Here is a 17,076-nt window from a genome sequence, read left to right as displayed (position 1 = left end):
AATACTGACTCAGATGTTCAACTGGATGTAGATTGATTGTAGTTTCTGGAGTATTTCATGGCCCTTTAATATTAGCTTTGAATGTTAAAAGGCATTGTAACCTGGTGATGGTGGTCATGGTTTTTAATGGTTTGTATTAGCTGGAAGCTATAAAATCATCCAAAGACTCTGTTAGTGTTAGAATAATAATTTACCAAGACAATTACCACATGCTGGAATTTTGGTGCAGTGCTAATTCAGTATTATTAATAATGAATAAAATTGCACTTTTTCAGGTTGCTAGGGGCGGTGGGGAATTATTTCAATGAATATTTCAGCACATTATTTTAATCATAGCTCCACAAAATTCAAGTGGGCAATATTTTATACTTCTAAGTTCAGACTACTCAGGGACCATAGTCATTAAATTGCAAACTATTTGCACTGAAGTCTATCCTATGATTTACAAGCCTTGTTAAAACACTATAAAACAAAACAGGTTGTGCCATTAATACTTGTAATTTGATGCTGCATTTGTTATTGACCTCATGCTGATTATGTTTTTAGTAGTAGTAAGTGCATTTTGAAGAAGACAGAGTTGAATATATTAATGCCAAAATAGCAGAACTATATATAGCAGAATGTAAGTTTTTAAAAATATTTTTCATACAAATGTTTATGTGACATATTTGTAAAGTTCTCACATTTGACTTATGAAAAAGTAGAAAAACCTAAATTTTGAGAAAATAGTATTTTTCAAATTATTAATTTCTTATAAATATTATATTTACTATGTTGTGGGATTTCATTTCCACTTTCTAGCCAACTGCATGATTTCTGGCGCTTAGATTATTGGGAAGATGACCTGCGTAGACGGAGAAGATTTGTTCGCAATGCATTTGGTTCTACTCATGCTGAAGCCTTGCTCAAAGCTGCCACAGAATATGGTTAGTACTTTTACCTATTATGTAAAAAGATTTCAGTTTGTTTATGTGCCTACCTGTGGTTGAGAATTCATAGTTTTTGGGGAATTAACAAAGATTTTTTCCCCATTTTACAACCTCTGTGTTTCTGGTAACTCAGAAATTCCCTCAGAGGCTACAGCATTTGTCTTTGATAGGTCAACAGTATTGACCTAGTTAATTATTATCAAATTTCATCATAGCCTCTTTTACAGCTTGAGAAACTGAAGCCAGAGGAAAACTGGTCTCCTGTACATTGCAGGTATCATATGTCACCATTACAAACCTGCCACTGTGGCAAAATCTATACTCATTGTTGCCCGGTCAAAAATCTGGGATAGACTCGTATTGTTTTTCTGACCATCAGACTTATTTTTAATGATAAAATGAACATAGTTTAGATTTATTCATCTATTTTTTGTTTTTCAGGAGAAAGAAATACAGGTCTATCTCTCATTTGTATTTTTAGCCAAATATTTCATACATCTTTGATATACAGTAAATACAATGTTGTTGCTTTATCTGTGCTTACACATACTTGTTTGTGTTTTTCTTTTATGTCAGTTTTCATATATTTCATGGATTTTAGAGGTCTTTAGGGCCTTCTTTGTATTATCAGTACCTACCAAAGTATCTTGGACATTGTAAACACTTAAAGGTTTGCTGAATCCAGAGCAGAATAAAGTTCTAAATCACTGAGGATCTCTTTGTAAATTAAATCACAAGACAGATTTAATGCAATGACATTTATATCCTTGATAGAATTGCATAATAAAATAGTTACTTATAATTTTTTTTAAATGCTCACTAAAATACTCAGTGTTATAAAATTAACCCAGTACAATGGACAGCCATATAACTTATTTATTGGACTTCAAAGCATCAGTAAATATCTTAATACAAATAACATCTGTAGTTTCTCTATTTAAGGTAAAATATATATATATGCCATTTATTGTTCATATTTTAGGACTTAAGTGGATTTGTGCTATTTGCCTATTTGAAGAAAGGGTTTTCTGGGAAATTGAAGAGCAGAATAGTATTGCAAGAGACATGTTTAGCCAACTGAAGGGACCAACTTTTAAAGTATTTAATCTTATGAATTATCTAAAAAGCACTATTAATGTAGCTTCTAATTAGAAGTACCTGTTATCAGTTCATTAAATTAAGCACTGCAGTTCACCTTCTTGGCACCACTTCTTCAGTGGTATCATATATGTACCTAGAAGTACTCCAATCTCCTCTTTGTCCGTCCTCCACATCACAGGTTCTATCTTTCTTGATTTTGGCTAAGTTGTATGAAGCCTCAGAGAGCTGTCTGGAATTGTTTAAGCATAGACTATTTATATAGCCATAAACCTACTTTATAAAGCAAGCCCCATTGAGGCTTGATATACTTGTCAGTCACTTCCAGCCATTAATATCCATCAGGTAGCAAGAGAGGGATCCTACATTAGAATAAAATGAATCAAACTGCTTTGACTGCCTTAATGTGACTGAATATTCCATTAAAATGGTTTAAGCCATTTCCCCTCTCTTCCTTTTTAAAGCATTATACCTTAAGTTGCGTTTAAAGCTTGTTAGGAAGGAATAAGAATTTCTGACTATGAACTAAATTACAATAACATTAATAACTCTTCTCTTTTGACAGCATTAAAACAGAGGTATTGATAATAAGTTTCCCATTAAAAGATGAAATAATAAGATTCAGCAGTGTAAATAAAATTTTAAAGTTATAAAGTAGATTTTATCTTATATTTACTTTTCAGATATTTCTCATAAATTACAATATTAAAAATGTTTAGTTGACCTCTTTCTGTAAGAAAATCTCTTTAGCACTAATGAGATTTTAAAAATTCCTTTCTGCAATACTAATTAGTTGAATAATTTATGAGATTGTCATGTGAGAAAGATTTGGCGTGTAGTTTGATGTACTTTCTGCCTCTGGTATTAGAATGTGATTAATAAAAAGCTAGAGACTTGTAATTTTTTCCATGATGTTAATTTTCCTTTTTTTAAAACATTATTTGTGTATTTTCTAATGAAATGCTATAAAACCACTAATTTATTTGATTATAGAGAATCTCAAAGTACAGAGGGACAAAAATATGAGAAAAAAACGAGTTTTTTATTTCCATAGAGCAAGATGACTACTGAGAAAATTATTTTGAAAGGCTTTGGAAGTCATTGTATAGTGAAATTGAATCTAGCCTAGGATGACTCAGTGAAGATGTTTCTTTAGTTATCAAAAGGAGCATGAACAATTTCTCCTAAATTTTGGTAAACTATGTTGACTGTCAGGTGTCATTTAAGCTTTTATTTCTTCCCCATAATATTATAGTAAAAGAGTGTTATTAAGGCCCCCAAAACAGCAAGCTCCTCCTTGTCTATGATCAGAGGCATCAACTTAAATAGATTTGATCAGGCATTGCAGGAGAGTGCTGGCAACTTCTGCAGGAGGAAAAAAACACAGAGCAATGATGACAAAGTTAATCAGTCGTTTCTTTGGCAATAAATAATGAGATATGCTGAGGCCTGCAGATGAGAGCGTTTGTAGGTTCCTCAGAGATGAATCTGTTTAACACCTGATTTATCTGAGCTTGTGAAGCCATCAAAATATGACCTTGATGAGTAAAAAGCTTCTGTATGACAGATTTGAAATTAAATCTATATTGATGGTATGTATGTGTGTACATACATATATGGCTACTCTAATAATGTAGTGCTTTTAATCAACAAGGAATAAGAATTATCTGGAGCAAAAAATTTAATTTGGTTATATACACATTTGAGAAAGTAATATAGAAAATTTAGCTATTCATGGGTATATAAAGAAAAAAAGAGTTGACAAGGTTACTCTGACAACTGTCAGTCATGTCTGCTCATTAAACATCATTTTTAATTTTCAAGGACTATAAAATAATTTTTCCAAGCTTTTTTTAAGATTTTATTTCCCCCAATTACATATAAAAATAATTTTTAACATTTGTTCTTTTTAAATTTTAAATTTAATATTCTCTCCTCCCCCATTGAGAAGGCACAGAATTTTTTTTTGTATAATGCTGAGTTTATTATAGTGTTTTTTTCTATTATGTTAAATTGTTTTTAGCTACTTTATTTGTATTTGGGTTGAAGCATTAGATGTGATTATAGGTTAAAGGTTTCTAATAAAATCAAATTACATAAATTAGGAAAAAATGACCCAGGGAAATATCCTTTTGACTACTTTTTTTAATCCATGGTATATCATAGATGCATAGACCTTTTCATCATCCTGCAGTGTTTGCAGTCTCTTAAAATAACTAGGATGGCTTATGTAAACTCTAAATAGCAGAATAAGATACCAGTTTTATAGAAACAGTACAAATGTTCTAACAAAATAAACATCCACACCAAAACCATGGCTATAGGTATCTGAAGAAGTGAATATTTTCAAATTATAGAAATCAGCTCATTGGATTGTATTTAATAGCAATGTCTTCACAAAGGAACTGGTTTAATCCTTACCATTACTTTTGTAACAGAAATCTGTTTATAATGGTTGTTAGCATATCCTGTTTTAAGGTTGGCACTCAGTTCCATAGACTTATTCCTCCTACCTCCTCCCATTTCCAATTTTTTTTTAAAAAAAAGGCACTAAGCCTTTAATTTATAGACACTGCTATAATATTGTGGCATTTTCTTAGTTTAATGTTCTTAAATACTTAGAGATTTAGAAAGAGTTTTCTACTGAAGCTCCAAACCCTAGATTAACCCTGGATATTGTTCCACTCATTTTTTTTATTTAATGAAAACACCTTTAATAGTGCATTCTTAATGTGATTACACAAAAGAATATTGTAAATTCTTACTTTGAAATAGCTTTTTAAAGAAATATATGCTTAACATACAAGTCAGTGCCTTTGCCCTACCTTCCCCACAAAAGTTGTAATCAAGTTATTTTCAATATGATATTCTTTTACCTTGACTGGAATATTATTTTCTAATTTATTCCACTTACCCTGGCATTAAAGAAAAAGATTCATTAAAGTTTTTCTCAGCTTTCAAGGCCATTCAACTTCAAAGCTTCTTTTACCAGCTAGCTATTAGTCTAGCAGCACATGTTTATTAAAAAACTTACTTTGCTTCCCAAGTACTGTGTTTAACCATGATGAGGCAAAGAAAAAAAAATCTGTCTTCAAGAAGTTTACATTCTACTGAGGGAAAATATTCAGACATATAGGAGGCATACCATATAGAGTTCTAGACTTAAAATCAGGAAGACATGAATTGAATCCTGTCTCAGACACTTACTTGCCAAACAAGCCACTTAAACTCTCTCAGCCTCAGTTTCCTTGTCTGTAAAATGGGGATAATAATAGCCCTTACTACACAAGGTCAAAGTGTGGATGAAATAAGATAATATATGTAAAATGCTTTGCAAACCTAAAAGTGTTTCATAAGTATTAGATGTTATTATTATTAAGTAAATACACAATATATTCAAAGTCAGTTCAAGATAATGGAGAGGTAGGCATTGAATTGGGGGAGAGGGAATTAACAAAGTCGCTTATGTGGTAGGAAGTACTTGAACTGATCTAAGAATGGGGATTCCAAGAGACAGAAGTGAAGGGAAAAAGCATTCAGGGTATGGCAGTCTTGGTAAGGACATGAAGGAGGAAAGTAGACTATCACATAAGAGGAACAAGTAGAATCAGATTGTCTGGAATAGAGAATATATGAAGAGGAGTAATATATAATAAATCTGGGAAAATTAGGATCTGAGTATTATAGATTTAGAGCTAGAAGGTACCTTAGAGGCTTAGTTCTCTATTTTACTGAACCACAAGTCAAGTTGTTTAGTTTTACACATTAGGAAACTGAGGCAAAACCAAGGTTAAATGACTTGTCCCAGGCTACACAGCTAGTAAGTATCTGGACCAGATCTAAACTCAGGCCTTCACAGCTCCACATTCAGCACTGGATCCATAGGGTGAAGGACTTTAAATGCTAGGACACAGGAATTTGTACTTGATCCTAGAGGCAAAAGGAAGCCACTGGAGCTTTTTGAGCATGGTATGATCAGACCCATGATTTAGGAATATTATTTGGGCAGCTCTAGGATGAGTAGCCACTTTACTTTCCTCAACCACAACAGGAGAAAATGATGCTGGATCAAAGTAGGGTACCTTCTTTGCATTTCCTTACTCTAAGACCTCCTGCAGCTTTTTTTTTGGCTGCATATACATACAAACCAAGGTTAAATGACTTGCCCCAGGTTACACAGCTAGTAAGTGTGTATATATATATATATATATATATATATATATATATATATATATTTTTTTTTCCTGTGTACTGTTTTTAGTCCTATCTCATGTCTCCATGGAGGGTGGATGCCAGTAAGTACTTATTAACATCAGTGTTCTGCACCACCCCCAGCCCCTTGCTGACTATCCCTCCCTTCTTCATCTGGGAAGGCATCATTCAACACTATTAAATCCTCTTGGTTATAATCCTACCTCAGTCAGGGCACAGATGTATAGTGGAAAGAGTTCTGTATTTGGAATTAAAGGACCTCAGGTTGTTTCATGACCTCTGCTGCTCAACAACTTGCGTGACATTAGATAGATAAGTCACCTTACCCTCTGGGCTTCGGTTTCCTTACCTGTATAATGTGGTCATTGGAGTAGGTGGCCTTGAAGTTTCTTTTAAGCCCTAAATCTGTGATCCTGTTATATTAAACTTTTACCAGCTGAATTAGACCTTCATTTTCTTTTCATATACCAACGTTCTAAATTTTAACAGAAAAAAATAATCTCTCTGATAATGAAGAAGACTGATAGAAGTCATCCATCCCTGTCAGTATGTTTCAGGGAGAGTTTTCTGGGACTTTTCTTTTGTTTTTCTCCCCTTTTTTTGCGGGACAGTGAGGGTTAAGTGACTTGCCCAGAGTCACACAGCTAGTGTCAAGTGTCTGAGGCCGAATTTGAACTCAGGACCTCCTGAATCCAGAGCCAGTGCTTTATCCACTGTACCACCTAGCTACCCCTCAGGGAGAGTTTTCAACTAGACAAAGAAGGTGAAATACTCTCCATCTATTATGTTTATTCTCCTTAGATCCTGGCAACCAACAAAAACCAATAGGCCATGCTAAGAACCAATAGTCTTGGCTTTTACAATCTAGGTGTATCAACTGACCTATACATTACTATTTTTTAAAAATGGATTTGTTATCATTTGTGTTTTATTGCTCCTGGAACTTTAGAATTCAGCTAGGTTAACACATTTATTTCATAGATGGAGAAACTGAATCCCAGAGCATTCTAGATTTTCTTTCACAAGTAAGAACTGTGGTTTTATTTTTCTGTATAATGTAACCTTGTTTTAAATTTTTCTTTAAAATTCTTTACTAGGTAGCTAATCAAAATCCTACCAAAATAACATCCAGTCCTAAATGCAAAAAGATTCCATATTTGCTATCATATATATTCTTAAAAGCACGGTTTATCAAATTTCCTTTGAAAAGCATAGAATGCATTTTTCTATATTCACTCTATTAAGAAGATTATTGCATTAACATTTCATACTTACGTAGTGCTACATTTAAATTCAATCATATTTTCTTTCACCTTTTTTAATTGCATTTTTCTATTGAAAACATTTGCTATTTATGAACATCCTTTTTGGTGGTCTGTCCTAAGAAATCTTGCTTACATATGAATATTTTGAATTAGAAATAAATGAAATTCCTTTTTTTTGCTGTCAGAACCAAATTGTAAAAATGCATTGCATGTCTTTGAAAATCAGTATACTCTATTAGCAGACCTGTCAATATAAAAAGTGCATTCCATTTCCACCTCTTGCTCTAATAACCTTTTCTATGTTACTCTCAGCCAGTTCACATAATCAGAGTATATTGTCAGCTTACTGGAGTTGGGGAAGCATGAAATGAAAATCGCGTTAATATTGATCCAGTTTTTTTTTACTTGCAAGTGTCCTTGATGTCCTTTCCATTGAGCAATAACTATTGGGGTTAGGTATTTTCTTCTGTTATTATTCAACCTTTAAAATTATTTGCAAGCATAACTGATCTGTATATTGTGTTCGCCACTTGAAATCACTGCTATTTCCATGGAATTTTCATTAATGTTCAGAATACTAACATACACCTTTACTTAGACCCTGGAAATTTTACCTTATTTCATACTTGATACATTGTAGTAAACTGGAAAGAATGTTGCACTTACTCTCTAGTCACATAGAAAACACTTTAGAAAATAACTGAGTTTAAAAAGACTGGAATTGTTATATTTCTAATCTCCTCTTAGTGCTTAATTTTGCATTTAAGTGATTGTGAGCAATTTTGAGTGATAATATATACTATTTGTGAGGCAAATACATCACAAATTTGAAGTTGGCTTTTCAAAAAATTTAACAATAATGTAGGCAATAACTATCTTGATTATTTCATCTAAATCTTACATGTAACAAAATGAGCATTTTAGGCTGTTATCCAATTATTTCAAACTAGAAAATATGTTGTTCATGAATAAGGAAGTTAGGTTCTGATTCTCCCAGACTAGCTACCTAGATTTATTAAATTACAGTAGATATAAACAAAATACTTCATTTCCTCTATGTAAAAAAAAAATCTTTCTGCTTATTGAATTTGTTGATGCTCAAAATGCTGTACACTGAAAATTAATTATGTTGCGTGTCACAAAAGTGATCTCAGTTAGTGTTCATAATATTTTTATCAACTCTGCAGGATAGGTAATACATCTTTATTTTATAGGTGGAGAAGCTAAAGCTAAATAAGAGTCAGGAAACTTTTCTGAACTCCTAGTATAGGAAGTTGTACAGTTATGGCAAGAACCCAGGTCTTCTCATTCCTAGGAGGTTTCAAAGTTGACATAAACTGAGACACTTCAAAAACTTGTGTAGATTAATTTCAAATTTGATCATTCAAAATGAACAAGACTAGAGCTCAAAGAAATTAATGAAAATAAGTACAAATTATTTAATACATATGATTGCTATATTCAGTAGTTGATTGTTATATAGATTATATTGATAATTCATTCATTGAAGTTTATTTCATTTGTCTCTAAAAACTATAGCTGTAGGATAATAAATTAGATCTCAGAATATTTAAATTTTATTTATTTTTCAGTTTCAGATCCTGTCATTCCCTCTACCCTTCCCCCAAGAAATCAGTATTCATACATATAATGTCATGCAAAACATATTTCTACATGACCTATAGTCCAAGGTTTGGTGGGGTGGGGTAGAGCAAGAAAAATAAAGGAAAAAATGCTTCAATCTGCAGTCCGAGTCCATCAGTTCTCTATCTGGAGGTAGATAGCATTTTTCATCCCAAATCTTTTGTATATCAGAATAAATTAAAAATATTAAAGTGGTTATAAAGGACACTAAGATTTCTTATTGATAAACACAAAGATATTTATAATTTAAAAGAACAGAATCATAGAATTAAAACTGGAAGAAAAGGTGTCAAGTAGACAATTAACAAACATTTATTAAACCCCCCACTGTGTGTCAGGCACTGTGCTAATTGCTCAGGATACAAAGGAAGACAAAAGATAGTTTCTGCTCTCAAGGAACTTACAGTCTGCTGAAGGAGACAACATGAAAACAACTATGTACAAACAAGATAATTTGGAGATAATCAGAGAGGGAAGGAACTAGCATTAAGAGGGATCAGAAAACTTCTTTCAGAGGGTAGGTATATCTTTTGCTGAGATTTGTAGGAAGTTAGGCAGTGATGAGTTCCAGTCTGAAAATGCCTGGAGCTGGGGGATGCAGTGTCCAGAGATGAGTGTCTAGGACAAGGAACACCAAAGCCAGCATCACTGGACCACAGAATATGTGGGAGGGTGTGAGGTGGATGTAACATGTTAGATGAGTGAAAAAGTCGGAAGGCACCAGATTATGGAGGGACTGAAAAGCCAAACCAAAAAAAAAAAATTATATTTGATCCTGGAGGCAAGTAGGGAATCATTGGAGTTAACTGAATAGGAGTCATGGTTAATGGGCTTGACCTAAAGATCCAGTAAAGGAAACTGAGAAAGAACAGATAGGAAAACTAGGAAAAGGAAGGAAAAGGAACAAGCAACAAGCATTTATTAAGCACCAGGCACCATGCTAAGGGCTTTACAAATAGCTCATTTAATCCTCACAACTCTGCAAGGCAGACAGTATTTTTCAGTTGAGGAAACTGATGCAGGCTGAGGTTATGTGATTTTCCAATGGTCACTCAGCTAGTAAGTGTCTGAAGCTGGATTTGAACTCTGGTTTTCCTGGCTCTAGACCTAGCTTTCCATCTACTGCACCACCTAACTAGATAGCTTTAGATTGGGATATCGGTGGGGTTGGGTTGAGAGGAATGGGAATAAGGGAGCAATCAAAGAAGGGACAAAAACAGTGTTTGAACCCTGGCATCCAGGGATTCTGAATCATTGGGATTCAGAGGAAATGGCAGAGAATGTGTCTGTAATTTAGGAGTGAATATGAATATCATTGTCCATAGAGGTTAGGCCTGGGGTAGAGTTGTGCCAAGTTATCAGGCAACATCAGGTAGCTGAAAAAATAGGTGGAGAAAGGGTGTTCATTGGTCTTGTTTAGGGTGACTGCTTTTAAGTTTGAGTGGCCATAAAAAGTGCCCTCAGGCAAACTGACTGCTGTCTAGTTAGGCACCTAGCAATTTATTATTTATTCTTTGTTGTTCATTCATTTCTGTAGAATTTGGCTCCATGAACCTGTTTGGGGTTTTCTTGGCAAAGATACTGGAGTGGTTGGCCGTTTCCTTCTGTAGCTCATTTTACAAATGAGGAAACTACTGTACCACCTAGCTGCCCTTATATCTATACAGCAGTCAGGTGGCAAAGTAGATAAAGCACAAGCCTTGAAGTTGGGAGGACCAGAGTTCAAATCTCACCTCAGACACTTACTAGCTGTGTGACCCTGGGCAAGTCACTTAACCCCAATTGCCTTAAACATCCAGAGCCATCTCCACTTGTCCTAATATATATATCTTGCTGCTGGACTGGGATGGCTCTGGAAGAAAAAGTGAGATTGCTGACCTTGCATAGCCCTCCCTCACTTAAATCCAATTCACTGCAAGTCATGACATCACCCCAATGTCATGTTCCTTTTTGAGATCAAAGGACAAACAACAATTATATCTTTATCTTCAGATTTTAACAAAATTTGGAGAGGCTTATTATTACTGTGTTAGTTCCCAAATTCATTTTTTCAGCTATAGTAACTCACCCAAACCATCTGCTTTAGAACTTAGGGGTTATGATTTGCATTGATAAAAGAAATGGCTGGCATTTCAAAGCTACATTTAAATAATTTGGGAATCCCCTTTGTTTGGGGTTCCTTCTAATTCTCTTTTCCTTTCCATTAGTATATGTGATCAAAAATTGGCTATTAATTTCTCATACAGAATAGATTAAATTGTCTAATGTATTTTCACCACATAAGCAGTATCTAAATGTCAAATGAAATGCCTCTGGACGTTTCAGGCAAAGGTAATTTTTAGTAAAAATTATCCATATATAATTTAATTTCTTCAGTTACCCACTTGTAGTATGTAGGGATAGCTATATTGTGTTGGTTAGTTGGCTTTCATTTTTATTTTGTTTTTGTTTTTTATCAGGGGACCAGCTCTAATATACTGAAATACTCTGCTGTTCAGTTTTCTAAGTTATTTCATTGTTATTGCTGTACTTACTTTAATTAATTCTCGGTAGAATCTTATGGAAGTGAAAAAAGGGAAGAACACTATTTGGTTTATGTTATTTAATCTTAGAAAAAAAGAAGAGTTTCAAATAGTTTCAACAACTAGATATATTGTACTGTGAATTCTAAAGTATGAAGAATGTTGTCACTTATTCTTTAGATGAAGTTGAAAATGCCAACAGGGAATTTTATGTTAAATATTTTTGTATTATATATTCTTTTATTTTTATGTATGTTTATTAAAATTAGAGAAGCCTACTTTAGAATACTTTGAAATTTTCTTAGAAAAACAAGAATATGAAGGCTCTGACTGATTCAGCTTTAAATATAATTTACATTTTCAAATTCAAGAAAGATCTGGTTGGTGGTATTTGCTTGTTAATTTATTGATGAATGGATTGAGAAGCCCAGATATACACTTTAGTACAACATGTCTTCTGAAAAGAGATGATCACAAATAAATTTTCTTCCCAACCAGTTTTTGATTTGTTGGGTATTACACCGATTCTTTCTAAGGACAGTGTTTGCAATCTTTATAATGAGACAGCCCTTTGAGGCTTTACCTCTTCTAGCCTATAATTTTGACAAATGGAACCTTAATTCATAAAAGATCTAGTGATTAAAAAGCCATACACTTTGATTTAGATAAATGTATGGTAAAGGATGACAAAACCAAGTAGCTTGACACAGCTATGTGTTATATTTTAACAAACCAGCAGAAGTGAGGTCATAGTCAAGGGAAGTGAGTATATATATATATATATATATATGTATATGTATATGTATATGTATGTATGTATATATATATATCTCTTTTGGATAGATGTTTATTTTATGGCTGTAAAATTAAGTTGTTTTCAAGGGTTAATATAGATTTTTTTTAGGTCCAAATTGGTTTAACAATGCTTTTTATTGTCTTTTATGTGTTCATTAATTTCAACTGTGTAAAACAACTTAGCATTTTTTCACTAACCTAGCACATTAACAAGGTATTTGTCTTCCCATAAAAATATTGCTTTAGTATTTTTATTCACCGTTAAAAAGGCATTCATACAAATGACTGAGGACAGTGTCAAGAAAGAAATTATCCCTACTCACAGACTGAGTCATAAGTATAGGATGTTTCATGAAACTTTTTACTGTGGCCAAAGGTACCTATCCAGTAGAACCAAAAGGAAATGTGCCCCAATACTTTAAATTACTAAATAGGAAGCTGATCCATTGAGAAATTAGTGTCAGTGTATTCAGAATAAATGGATGAGAAGATTCAAAGATGTCCAGTGGAATATTCCAAGGACCTATAGTTAGCTCTAGGTTAGCATTCGTATATATGACTTAGATAAAGGCATAAATGGCATTTTCATCAGATTTACAGAGGAATAGCTGACATTGGATGGTAGAATCAAGATCTAGAGTTTTAGATTGATTCAAATAAGATGACTCCATAGAGAACAATGTAAATCCATACACTTGAGTAAAAAAAAAATTAACTTTACAAGTATAAAATGGAAAACGCATCAGGTATTTTGAAAAAAGATTTTGGAGTTTTAATGGACTGCAAATTCAGAATATATCAGTAGTGTGACATGGCAGCCAAAAAAGCTATTGTGATCTTGGGCCTCATTAAGAGAGGCATAACTTCCAGAAAGAGGGAAGTGAACCATCCCCACCCCGACAACCCCCCAACGCGCGCGTGCGCGCGCGTACACACACACACACACACACACTTTTGTCAGACCTTGTCTAGAATACTATATTCTTTTCTGGGCACCACCACTTAAAAAAGATATTGTAAACTAGAGAATATTCAGAAAAGGGCAACCAGGGTGGTGAAGAGTGCTGGGTCCATAATAGATGAAGAGCAATTGAAAGATCCAGGCATATTTGGCTTACAGAAATGGCTCCAGGGGTGCATGCAATCATGTGGGTGAGGGTAAATTAGACCACATTTTGACTCTACTTGAGCTAAAACCGTGAGTGTTGCACACATACAAATTGCAAAGAGGCCACTTAAAGCTTGATATCAAGAAATACTTCCCAACAATTAAAGATGTCCCAAAGTGAAATGAACTATCCAAGAGTTCTTCCTCAGAGGTTTTCACAGTCCCCCATTTATGGGATATGTTATAACAATGAATATTTTTATGGATTTGTTGGACTATGTAAGCACTGAAGTACCTTCCAAATTTTAAATTTTGTGGTCCAAAGATTCCAGATTTCAATCTCCTTTGTAGTGTTTTATTTGTTCATGGATATGGCTTTGTCATCATTTTATTTTAATATGGAAGGAAAAGTAATATTAGAAAAATCTATATTTCATTAACTGAAAAACCTACTTATACAACTAATCCAAGCAGTTTCACTTTAAAGCAAATTAGCCATTACTACTGATAATACTTATGAGTTTCTTTCTAAGTAGAGGATAAGTTCTTGAATTATTTCATCAAACTTATAATGAGATACTTACAAGTAAAAAAGTTGAGGTAGGACTGGTAGAGATAGTTAAATAATAATCATATCAGTGTCAGTACTTTAAAATTAACAAATAAGTAAAGTTTGAAAAAAATAATGAAAAAATAAGTAAAGTTTGTCTTTGTCACCCCTGATTCTTTCCCTGCTGTTCCTCCCTTACTGTTTCTAGTACCTTCCTAATAATAATTATAATAATTGAAATTTATTTGGCAATTTTTTTGCCAACTGCTTTACATACATTGTCTAATTTAAGCCTTATAGCAAGCTCATGAAATAAGTACAACACTTATTTCCATCCTCATTTTTCAGATGAATAAACTGAGGCACAAAAATTAATTGACTTGCATACAGCAATATAACTCATAAATGGAAGAAGTCTTTCTGACCTCAAGTCCAAATCCAGTTGTTCTTTCTACTATACTTTCCCACTGTCTCTTCATATTTTCTTCATCCATATGAAAACCTGCTCTCAGGAAAGGACATAATATAGTTATTCACACAAGATATATAAATGATGGGTGAAATTCAATGTGTTAACTTTCCTAGGGCTGTTTGCATTTTAAAAGGAAACAATCCCTTTATTTTTTTTTTGGTGGGTCAATAAGGGTTAAGTGACTTGCCCAAGGTCACACAGCTAGTAAGTGTCAAGTGTCTGAGGCCGGATTTGAACTCAGGTCCTCCTGAATCCAGGGCCAGTACTTTATCCACTGCACCACCTAGCTGTCCCAAAACAATCCCCTTAAATCAAAAGAATGTATGTCCAGTTTTGGACTTTCAAATCTTGATAGCCAGTTAGGGCAGATATTTTTGTACATATATGTTGTGAAGTCATACCTCTAGAGAAGCTGCTACTCATAAGAGAAGCCTTATCCTATAGTATTTAATTTTCTTAAACTTTATGAGCATTATTCAAGTTTAAATGCCTTTTAGACAGGCAATTATTAAATTTGACAATGTATACTTAAATACTTTAGTTATTTCATTTGTTTGACAATGTACATTTCAATACTTTAGTGATTTCATTTATGTGGCTATTCCTTGCCTTGTAGATTGCAATTCTGCTATGCCTTATAAATGTTCTGTGTTAATCATTGTGGCCAGTAAAAACATTAGCACTTTTTTTGTTTGTTTGTTTTTTTGCGGGGCAATGGGGGTTAAGTGACTTGCCCAGGGTCACACAGCTAGTAAGTGTCAAGTGTCTGAGGCCGGATTTGAACTCAGGTACTCCTGAATCCAGGGCCAGTGCTTTATCCACTGTGCTATCTAGTCGCCCCCTAATATAGCACTTTTAAGGTGATATATAAATATATAAAACATTTCATTTTACAAAAAAGTTTATATGTTTACAACATTTTATACACATATCTTTTTAGATGGGCAATATAGTTATCCCTATTTAACAAATTACTAAACTGAGTCTTATAAAGGTTAAGTTAATCATTCATGCTTATTACATAGTAAGTGTCTGAGGCAGAATTTGAACCCAGATATTCCTTACTTCAAGTTTAGCACTTGAACTCCTACAACATGCTGCCCCTCTTGTGTGTGTGTATGTGTGTGAATGTACATATACACATATATCTTTTTTTTTATTTATTTTTTTCTTTTAGTGAGGCAATTGGGGTTAAGTGACTTGCCCAGGGTCACACAGCTAGTAAGTGTTAAGTGTCTGAGGTCGGATTTGAACTCAGGTATTCCTGACTCCAGAGCCGGTCCTCTATCCACTGCGCCACCTAGCTGCCCCCCTACATATATATCTTTAACAAGTATCCAATCTCCTGATGATAAGCCTCACCAAACTTCAGTTAATGTGTTCTTAGATGACTATACTATATTAAAGCCTTTTCGTCTTGGCATGAGACCTTAAAAAAGTTCAAGTTATATTAACATTCAATAACTAAGTCACTGTGTGCCATGATGAACCACCATAGTAGGTAGGATTTAAGTGGAGATATGATGGATGGATGGATGGATGGATGGATGGATGGATGGATGGATGGATGGATGGATGGATGGATGGATGATAGATACATACCTACATGCATACATACATATGTGACAAAGATACATGTAAATCAAAGTTATTATTTCATTGTTGTATGGTACACCCGTGTCTATGAAGAGTTTGACACAGCAGTAATAATTGAACCATAACACCCTTCTCTGTACCTACACCCATGAGAAACTCCTTGCATTAATGCAGATGGCATCTGCTCTTCAATTAATACTCTTAGAGATTTGCCAGGGATATTAAAAGGTTGAGTGACTTGCCCAGTGTCACGGCTAGTATGTGTAAGAGGCACATATATTCACAGATATGTAAATAATATAAGTGAAATATACATGAAGGATCTGTGATCCTTTCTCTAGAATCCCAGTATTAGAATTCCTCCACTAATGCAGATTGTCACTTGACAGCAAAGTTCTAAAGAATTTACCACATATATAAATGTTAAATGACTTGCCTACATCAGACAGCTAGTATCATATGTAGAATTTTAACCCAGGTCTTCCTAACTGAAAACTCAGCAATTTGTCTCCTTAACCACCCAGCCTCTAATTATAGGTTAAAACATAGACATCTATTATGACCACCTGAAATAACTGACATTTTTGCAATTAATTGTAAGGTAATGAAGGACAAGTTATAATATCTTCCTTTAGTATGATGCTATTATAAGAACCAACTTTCTAATATTTATTCACTTAAAAAAAACTGAAAATGGATGACCTAAATTATAATATTTTATTGTTCTCAGGCACTGAAGAAGATGTACTCAAGTCAAAGAAAACATTTAGAAGTCAAGCTGTGGTGAACCAAAATGCAGAAACAGAGCTCATGCTAGAAGGAGATGATGATGCAGTCAGTTTACTACAGGAAAAAGAAATTGACAACCTTGCAGGTAACATTTTA

At 33.7% G+C, this 17,076-nt stretch overlaps 1 protein-coding gene across 6 annotated transcripts in view; it reads left to right on the top strand.

The window, feature by feature from the left end:
* The window catches only part of NBEA (neurobeachin), a 764,716-nt gene that overhangs the window by 479,697 nt on the left and 267,943 nt on the right, over window positions 1-17,076 (top strand). For all 6 annotated transcript variants that reach the window (XM_043991721.1, XM_043991715.1, XM_043991718.1 and 3 more), the window contains 2 exons: window positions 802-926; window positions 16,922-17,065. In XM_043991721.1, coding sequence (XP_043847656.1) covers window positions 802-926; window positions 16,922-17,065 — 269 coding nt within the window. The remainder of the gene's footprint in view (window positions 1-801; window positions 927-16,921; window positions 17,066-17,076) is intronic.

Source organism: Dromiciops gliroides, chromosome 3, assembly GCF_019393635.1.
Source record: "Dromiciops gliroides isolate mDroGli1 chromosome 3, mDroGli1.pri, whole genome shotgun sequence".
In the NCBI taxonomy this organism is placed as follows: domain Eukaryota; kingdom Metazoa; phylum Chordata; class Mammalia; order Microbiotheria; family Microbiotheriidae; genus Dromiciops; species Dromiciops gliroides.
Note: the sequence above shows the minus strand (reverse complement) of the source record. Positions and strands in the feature narration are given on the sequence as shown.